This window comes from Sardina pilchardus, chromosome 18 (assembly GCF_963854185.1).
Source record: "Sardina pilchardus chromosome 18, fSarPil1.1, whole genome shotgun sequence".
Lineage (NCBI taxonomy): Eukaryota > Metazoa > Chordata > Actinopteri > Clupeiformes > Clupeidae > Sardina > Sardina pilchardus.
In genome coordinates, this window is record NC_085011.1 from 16,980,197 (window position 1) to 16,990,047 (window position 9,851).

The following is a 9,851-nucleotide window of genomic DNA, read 5'->3' on the forward strand; positions in this document are numbered from 1 at the left end:
ATTCAGCATGATCAGAACAAAACTGCAAACAATTCTGAGGTTTAAAAACACCTTCTTAATACAGGTTAAGAAAACTCCTGGACTGGAAAGAGGCCCCACTCCGGCCCTGCTTAGGAGGACATTGGTAAATGAGGCCCATTGCTTTCATAGTGATATTCTGACAACATCACCCAACTTGTCACCCAATCCATTCCAACAGCTTGACTCTTTTTTTTTAGTCTTCCCTGTGAGGTGGTACAACATTCATAACTTGTGTGCCATTCAATAAAGGTCTGCCAGTGCTGGCAGCAGAGAGGGCAAACCTATTGCCCGCACGGCAAGTGGAACTGACCGGACCAATATTTTCTCCTCGTTGCCATAAACTCTTTCCTCCTCACCCCTCTGACCTGTCCAGACTGATAAGTCATAACAGCTAACTGCTTCACTTCTCTGCAAAACCCTCCACTATTCCACTTGGTGAACGGTGAGATGAGGCGAAGGTTAAAAGCTGTCACCTCTTCATTCCTTGAGTTGGGGGGAGGGAGGGAGGGAGGGAGGATGGTGTGTCACTAGCTAAGTTGTGTGGAGGGCTCCTCATTTATTTCGTGAGGAGCAGGCAGGCCATCTGTTGGGAGAGTCTGTGTGGGCATAGTACTGGCTCGCATGAAATCACATGAACATCTGGCCCAGGTGAAAACAGGACGTGTCTGTGTGTGTGTGTGTGTGTACAATTGTGTATGTGTGAGTGTGTGTAATTGTGTACGTGTGAGTACTTGAGTGAGTGTGTGTGTGTGTGTGTGAGAGTGTGTGTGTGTGTGTGTGTGTGTGTGTGTGTGTGTGTGTGTGTGTAATTGTGTATGTGTGAGTGTGTGTAATTGTGTATGTGTGAGTACTTGAGTGAGTGTGTGTGTGTGTGTGTGTGTGTGTGTGTGTGTGTGTTTGGGTGTGTGTGTGTGTTTGGGTGTGTGTGTGTTCGGATGTGTGCCACCTACACCAGCAACACAAATTATGCTAAGAAAATTGGGGTCACTAGTCTGCAAACAAGGGCGGGTGCTTCCGCTGTGAGGGGCCAATTCAATGGAGAAGCTTTCCACAGCACAGCAGCACCCGGGCAGCACACGGGCAGCACACGGGCAGCACACGGCCTCATCGCTCTGCTCTGCTGCGGCTTGATTGAATGGAACTCCTGAACTCAAGTGTCCATAGCAACGGGCACTCGGGGGCAGTGAGGATGGAGCCAATCACGGCCCTGAGGCCACACGGCAGGGTGGGGGGGGCGGGGGAGGAAGTGACCTCAGTGGGGGGGGGGGGGGGGGGGGGGGGGGGGGCGCTTCCACAGGTGACAGCGCCTGTTCTTGTAGGACAATTAACAAAGTGGGAGTTCTTTCCCCGAGGTTTTCAAATTAAAGTTAAGGGAACGTCTCTCTGTCCGTGTGAATTCCTGTCTGGTGAAGCACTACCCGGCACAGACATTTCCTGTAAAATATAAATGTTAAATTAATGTTAATCTAATATGTACCCAATTACATCATTGTTAAAACCCAATTACAAAATAAAAATCTAGTGTTTAAGATCAAGCAAAACAAGAAAGGCAAGTGACTCAAAGAATCTCAGATGAATGTTTATTCAAAACGAATCCACATCATTTGTATAATTTGTAAAATTAAATGTCACATCATTTCCATCACAAAGTTAAGATTACTAAATCTTGCTGCAGTACAAGAAATATATTACAAACTCGAAACACTCTTTCAACTTACCCTCAGTTGAAATGTACAGTGAGAAACAGGCAAATCGAATAAATAATACAGACATAGAGAGTGCAGTAGAGATTAATACTCTCCACAAAGTACTTGCTTCTGATTCTATTATATATTTTTTATCCTTTTCATATATATATAAAACCCCGGAGTACCACTTCAAACAACATTCTGCCCATACTTAAGGTTCTCAAATCTTAACACTACTGCCAAATCCTAAATATCATATCTAATCTAATTGGCATTCAAAGTGCAAAATTAAAAAATTCCCCTCTAAGTTTGGTTTTCTCCCAAAACACATTTGGAGACGTTGTGCATGAGCTGCTGGTCATTGGTCCTGATTAGACTGATATAGAACAAGCAGCCCACTGGCGAATGAAGAAAACAACAGGCTTAACACTCCAGTTAGCTAATACACAAACTCTGGATTAGAATGAAGTCGTTAGGAAACTGAAGAAAGAACCCTTTTAAGACAAATAAAGACCACCATATTGAGGATTTCAGGAATTATGCGAGTTGCCAAAAGCAATACAGTGTCAGTAACAACCTTATCTAAAAACAAAACAAAACAAAAACAAATCAAAACAAAAGCATTACATCGTTAAGATTGCAGGGGTCGCTGCCCATATATCTCTTTTGTGCCTATGAACAGTGTGCAAACCTAGTCAGCATGGCCCAGGAATGGGCGCCTGTCTCGTCTGGGCAGACCAAAAAAAAAAAAAGCTGCTTAGCTCTCCTCCTCCTCCTCCTCCTCCTCCTCCACCTCCGCCTGCCTGTCTGCCTTCGCCCGTCTGGCACCGTCAGTACTCATCATCACTCACGTCGGAGTCGTCCGCCTCCACCTCTCCCTCAATCACCGACTTCTTCCCCTTGCAGCAGGAGACCACGAGGCCGATGAGGAAAACCTTGACGGGGGAAACGGAGAAGAATCGTGATCAACGAGAGACAAAGTACACAGAACGTGTAGGAGGAGGACTTGGACTCGTCGTCTAGAGATGAGAGAAATTGAAAAGGGGGCAGAGCTGTTTTGAAGAGATTTCTTTTCTCCGGTAAAGCGGATCATACCGTCCTAAACACTCCTGAAGAATCCCTATTGTACGACCCACTGTTGGCAGCTTAATGTGCGAGCGCGAACACGAATTACGCTCCGTCTTGCGTTACAAACAAAAAGGATAATAATGTGCAAAGAATATAGCCCGACTACACACCCTCCTCCAAAGAAACCATCGGAGTCCATAATGACACAGCACAAATTCACACTGCTCCAGTGCTCGTGTTTACCAAGACACTGCGCCGCGGCCATTTGCACCCCGTTCCACGTGTGTCGACGCCAAAATAAACTTTTGTTGTTCAATCAAAGCTGCCAATTCAAAAGCATGTTCTTCTTAGATTGCGCACAGTTGGCCCTTGTGTTGCGTCAGGGTTGCGGCCTCTTTTAGATCAGAAGGCATCTCTCCATCTCTCATCCTTTCAGGTGGAAGAGCCTGGAGGCTGTGTGCATTGTTGGGGATGGCTGAGAGCAGTCTCTAGGCATAATTAACACCTGCCTTTTTACATGATTGCGCCTTCGTTACGGCTGCCGCTTTTTTGGGCCTTGATTTTCGGGTTTTTCCTTTTCATGTTGATTTTGTTTTATCTCGCTGCTCATTTAATTAGAGCCTTGCTTCCCTGGTCTTTCTGCACGTATTATGATGAGTAGTCGACCGCACCGGGAAATGTGTTGACAGGAACGGAGCATCCAAACACAGGACTGGGTGGATGTGCCTGCAGTATTGTCCCAGCAATCAGGGAAATTACACTGAACAGGGTAAACAAGCTGCTGCCGAGGACTCTTCCCACACACACGCTGGCCTGAAGCGGTCTGAATGGTGCTAGCGTAGTGGCTAACAAGCTGGGCTAGCATGCAGAGTGGGTCTGATTCCTGATTGCCGCCATTGTACCCTTGAGCGAGGCACTTAACCTGAGATGCTCCAGGGAGACTGGCTCTTGGAATAACGGACATATGTAAGTCGCTTTGGAGAGAAGTGTCAGCCAAATTACCAAGTAAGTATGTAAGACAAAGCATGTTTATTGTGACTGTTGATGGCTATGCTACTGACCGTTTCAATAAGAGATCCATTATTCCAGGTTCCCATTCTTATTAACTTAATAAAGAGATGTGTCCTTTCCATGCACAATTGCTCTTCAGCAAAACACTCAACACAAGCAGTGGGCCACACAGGTGGGCTATCTGGCCTCTAGCACACTAGGAGCAGTTAAGGAGACAGCGATGATGGGACCAATCCTAGTGTACTACTGGGCCATACAGGTGGGCTATCTGGTTTCTAGCACACTAGGGGCAATTAAAGAGACGGCCATGATGGGACCAATCCTAGTGTACTACTCACCCCGATGAAAGCCCAGTTCCCAAAGTAGTAGATAGTACTGAAGAACCAGAACTTGTGCAGGAATAGGTAGGATCTTGTGACCGTGCACTGATCTGTAGGAGAGAAAAAAACACACACATGAGCACGCACACACACACACACACACACACAAACAAACACAATAATAATTTCCCAAACGTCAGAAACAATCGTTGGGGCAAACGGAGATTACAGGTTTTAAAGATGGTAATAGCACAGGAGGAGGGCAAGGTGTGAGCGTTTGAATAATACCAAGCACAAGCCTAAATAATGTGCGCTTCAACTCAATGTGACAACTACTATTTTTCATCATGCCAAGGCACGTCCTAAACGGAGGAGCGAGATGTCATGAATAAACCATGAGTCTGATTAATTAAAGTAATGAAACTATCAGACTTGTATATTTCAGAGATGAATTATTAATTGCGAAGGCATTACAAGACAAATGTAACCGCCACATGTAGGTTGACTCCTAACATAAACCTTCGGCCCCAAATTCCTCCAAGTACGCTGTCGCTGTGCACCCCTACACCCCAAAACAGAACCCAATGAATATGCTAAGCGATAGCGGTAGCAGCGCATTAGTATGCTGCTTTTAAAGCGCTATGTCCTGGGTGCACGGCGTCTACGGGGCTCATCTTTATGTGCTGGAGAGCGTCTCCTTCTCCACCATCAGGCCCACCAGTGCACAGCCTCAGGAGAGCCCCTCCGCTCCCCTCTCCTCTCCTCCGCTCTCCTCTGCTCCCCTCCGCTCCCCTCCGCTCCCCTCCCCTCTGCTCTGCTCTGCTCTCCTCTCCTCTCCTCTCCTCTCCTCTCTCTCCTCTGCTGTCCTCCGCTCTCCTCTGCTGTCCTCCGCTCTGCATTTCATGAGGGCCAGCCGGAGAATGGACGGGGGCAACTGGGAAAAGCCCCTACTCAGCCCAGAAGATCCCCCTCTTTCCATGCGGGGAGGAAAAAGAAATGGATCCTCTAGTTCAGCACTTCAAGGATACGCATACTGTAGGCACAGAGGCCTCTCACTCGTTTGGTGAATGAGACGTCACTTAAGAGAAGAGAGTGAGCAAGAGGAGAGGTGAGAAGAGGGGAGAGGAAAGGAAAGGAGAGGCATAAAGGGGAAGGAAAGGAGAGGGGAGGAGAGGAGGAGAGAGGAAAAAGAGTAAAGAGCAGAGGAGAGGCGTAAAGGTGAAGGAAAGAGGAAGGAGAGGAAGAGGAGGAGAAGAAGGCTCCCTTGCTGGAGCTCAGTCTGTGTGGCGTCAGCTCAGTGCTCCTCGCGCCCGCCTGAGGTGGACAAGTGGTGGAGGCGGCGGAGGAGGTGGCGGCGGTGACAGCAGCAGCGCAGGAGCCATTAGGGCCGATTAGCGCTGACGCTGATGTCCCAGCATGCCCTTTTCATCTCCTCTGGCACACGGGCTCTCTGTAATGGGGAGAATCAGTCACACGAGGACATCCGGAGCAGGAGCCGGAGAGAGAGGAGCCGGAGAGAGGAGCCAGAGAGAGAGGAGAGAAGAGAGAGAGGGGGAGAAGAGGCAGCCCTACTGGGCTGGGGTTCCGTAGAGACCACCTCCACATCACCGGCAGTGCCCCAGAGGTCCTCCGCAACCAGCCCACGTTCGGGACATGGAAGGGGGGGGGGGGGGGGGGGTTTCAGCTGTTCCCCAACATTCGGACTTCCTTGAGCTCTACCCAAATTGACAAGCTGCCGGGCTCGGTTTTTGTCTGAAAAAAACGGTAATGCAGCGGCAGACAGAAGATGAAAACTGGCCAACACGCCCATCCGGGAGCCACTGTGACTTTTTTTCCGGAGGAAATCAGAGGGCCTATTAGAGGCTTTGCGCACTATTTCCACTGATAACAGCCCACAGTGGGGAGAGGCTGCTTTTCTTGTCAAACACAGACCTCTGTGGTCCAGCTTCTCTCTTCTCCACAACTGAGCTGATCCTGAGACACACACACACACACACACACACACACACACACACACACACACACACACACACACACACACACGCGCGCTTCTGAGAGAGGCGTCAGGGCTGTTTTTCCCACCAGAGACATTTCAATTTGGTCTGGGCCGGCTGGATAGCTCTCTTCACACAACCGAGTGGGAGTTTTTCCGTTTCACCTCAAACACGTTTTTTTTTTTTCCCCCGAAATGCACTGACTGCGCGTCCCCCCTGACAGAGCTGGATATTTGATGTTGTTTCTTCTCTATTTTGGGGTGTGTGTGTGTGTGTGTGTGTGCATGTGTGTGTGTGTGTGGGGCTCCGGTCCGTGAGCGATTAATGCTATTAGGGGAGGCATCCGGATGTGGCCATCAGTGAGAGGCCCCGTGAGAGCGAGCGGCGGCCGTCATTAATTACTGTGGTGGTGGCAGCGGCGGCATCTGCTGAAATCATGGGGATAATGCAACAGCTAATGGGGACCAGGGCACAGCCCATCACCGGCCCAGACAGAGAGAGAGGGGGGGGAGAGAGAGAGAGAGAGAGAGAGAGAGAGAGAGAGAGAGAGAGAGATGGAGAGATGGAGAGATAGAGAGGGGGTGGGCAGAGAGAGAGGGGGAGAGGAGACATACAGAGAGAAAGAGAGATATATAGAGAGAGGGAGACAGAGGGAGAGAGAGATAGAGATAGAGAGGGAAGAGAGAGTGACAGCTGTGTGGATGTGTCCATGATGTGACACAGCAGATTCTCTGATGACAATGCTGTTAGTCTACAGTCCCAGTGGGGCGCAGGGCCCAGGTGACCACAGAGGATCAGACACAGGGCCAGGAGATGAGGAAATGTAGCCTCCACATCCTCCCTGTGAGAGACAGACTCCACATCAAACACTGAGGCCTACCACCACCACATGCTATTGCATAGCAAGGAGGGAAAAAAAGCAAATTAAAAAGGGACAGGAGATTAGTTGCCAAAGCCATATCCGGAGAGCAAATACAAGGTGATGACAAAGCCTCTCTCTCTCTCTCCCGTCCTCTCTCTCTGGCTCGGACACTGCAAATGGATATCCCAGGGTTTTGGGATGATTACATGGCAAAGCAGACTCCGAATGGCAGATTATTCATTTGGAGTCAATTTCCCCTCTGTCCCCTGCGACAGCATTATACTCTTAACTTCCTCTGAATGGGCTTGTTCTCTCAATGAGTTCTGCGCTCCCAAGTGCTTGGCGTTTCTTTACTGTCAGTCAGTTGATCCAGGCGCTAAAATATTACAAATACCCGAGGCACGTTAGGTTTTTCTTTTCTTTTTTTTTTTTTTTTGCGGATGTAGCTTATCTCTTTGGTAATGATTTGAAAAGAAATGTTGTGTTTGGCATATCTTGATAATGAAATGAGACACTGCTTCCAAGCTGTCACTGACTTTGTTTTTAAATGTTACTTTAGACTACACAGTAGAGATTTTGTTTCACCTCTGCATCACAGTGTTTTATATATTTCCATCCCCCTTATCTTAAGTGGCTGTCAATAGCGCTGCCAACGATGCCAGTCTCAATGCCTTGAACTGTAAGAACACTGCCATGCAAAACAGAATTATTACGGCCAATAAAGATAGCAGCAAGTGTGAGAGCCAGGTGCAAACGTGCTCGGCCATTTTAAACCATGGAGCGCTCGTCTACAGTGAATGCCAATGACCGAAGCAGTAAAAACACACACAGCTTTGCTCCCCTGCTGCCAGACCCTTGTCAAAAGACAAAGGACGCTCCCATACGGAGGGGAACAGCGTGACTGTTTACGGCAAAGCGTGACAAAGCAACGGACGCCGCGCCACCGCGCCACCTTGCGTAATTGGCTCAGCAGCTGCGCTACGGCCGCGCGCTAATGACACCGCAGCTCTCCACTTAAGCGCTGGAGAGAGCCTGTTAACATCGCCCGGGGGAGAGAGACGGAGGGAGGGAGGGAGAGAGAGAGAGAGAGAGACGGAGGGAGAGAGAGAGAGAGAGAGAGAGGGAGAGAGAGAGAGAGAGACAGAGGGAGAGAGAGAGAGAGATGGAGAGAGAGAGCGTGAGAGAGAGAGAGAGAGAGAGAGAGAGAGAGAGAGAGACAGAGAGCGAGAGAAAGAGAGCAAGAGAGAGAGAGAGAGAGAGAGAGAGCGAGAGAGACGGAGGGAGAGAGACAGAGAGCGTGAGAGAGAGAGAGAGAGAGAGAGAGAGAGAGACAGAGGGAGAGAGACAGAGAGCGAGAGAGAGAGAGCGAGAGAGAGTGAGAGAGAGTAAGTGAGAGAGAGAGAGAGAGAGAGAGAGAGAGAGCGGCGGCCCGCGGGGGCGAAGGAAGGGCTTGTCACGTCACAGCCACAGGGACAAGACGAGAGAGGAGAAGAGGGGAAGAGAGGAAACTTGTGTCCCTGCCACCGCCACACAGGATCAGGATCGGGCCCCACGGCCATGTCAGCTCACGCTGCTCGCCACACAAGCACACGAGAGGGGGAGTGCAAACACACAGGTCCTCGCGTCACCTCCATGTTTAATTCACCGAGGTGTGTGTGTGTGTGTGTGTTTTACAAGGGCACATGAGGGGGGGTAGGAGTATTGGTGGGATACATACACACACACACACACAAACACACAGGCTCAAAACAAGACACATTTACTAAAGAGGAGCTTTGTGGCGTATTTAATGGCTCCTGCATTCCATTAGCCTGACAGAGATATGCCCGCATTGACACGACCGCATTACATGAGAGAGCCAGTGCCAGTGATTACGCTTACCCCGCTGTGAACAGACAACTTGTCATTTGTAAAGACCAGCGTGTTTGTGAGTGCTTGAGTGTGTGTCTGTGTGTGTGTGTGTACCTTTTCACTGCGCACATTGTCTGTGTGTGCACACGAATGCGCTCTGCCTGAGGGGGCCCAGGAGAAAGGAGAGTGGCGGCATTCAGCAAGCGGAACCTCTAAAAGCCAGCGGAACCTCTATTAAACAGCCAAGGCCTCTTTTCTTCAGCGGCAAACGGCATGAAAACGACTCTGTTGGCATCTGAATCACGAGGCAGCGCGTGAAGAAAAGACAGAGCGCGTAGAACAGTGTTGTCCTCCACAGGGTCTGAATGGGACTCGATGACCGGGAGGGAGCGGCCGATGACTCGGTTGAAAGAGGCAGAGGCAGAGAGGAGGCCGAGGTGGGGGTCAGCTTGTTAGAGTTTAGTGATGTTTTGTGATGGGACGAGGGATGAGGCAGTGTGTTTACAAAGAAAAACACCAGCACACACACACAAAAGGCATTGGTGGAAGAGGCGGGGAGAGTGTCTTCACAGGACATCTGCATCCTTATTGCTCCCATAACCAGGGTCATTTGGTGCAGAGGGGGTATAGCCTGGCTATCACCCCACCAAGCCCAAGCTTCTGAGATTGAACATTAGTCTGGGGAGTCTGCTCTGATTTTCCACTGCACAAGAAGTGAGATCAATGGGCATAGTCCAAATGACTCTGTGCGCTTAGATAGCCCTTTACGAAATCAGGCCAACAATACAGATGCATCAGGTGGATACGCCAGTTTGTGATTGGTCCCCGCAAATTTGGAGCGGAATAGGAGAGATAAATGTTTCCATCCTCAGCTGTAGGGCAAAATTCAGTCGCTGGCAGATTGGGGTTTACCCAGTTTAGAGGGGGTACCCAATTCTTCGAAAACTGCTACCCGTGGCAACAGCGCTACACAGTGCAATACCAATCCGTCTGCACACACACACTGGCAGTGTCAGAGACGCCATACTCATTCTGA

General features: G+C 49.5%; 1 protein-coding gene across 1 annotated transcript in view; it reads right to left on the reverse strand.

The window, feature by feature from the left end:
- Positions 1–1,587: 1,587 nt before the first annotated feature.
- Positions 1,588–9,851, reverse strand: part of lmbrd1 (LMBR1 domain containing 1) — an 88,839-nt gene continuing 80,575 nt past the window's right edge. The window contains exons 15-16 of the mRNA XM_062519783.1: positions 4,127–4,218; positions 1,588–2,644 (exon numbers count right to left, since the gene is read on the reverse strand). Of these exons, the coding sequence (XP_062375767.1) occupies positions 2,540–2,644; positions 4,127–4,218 (197 nt within the window). The 3' untranslated portion in view covers positions 1,588–2,539. The remainder of the gene's footprint in view (positions 2,645–4,126; positions 4,219–9,851) is intronic.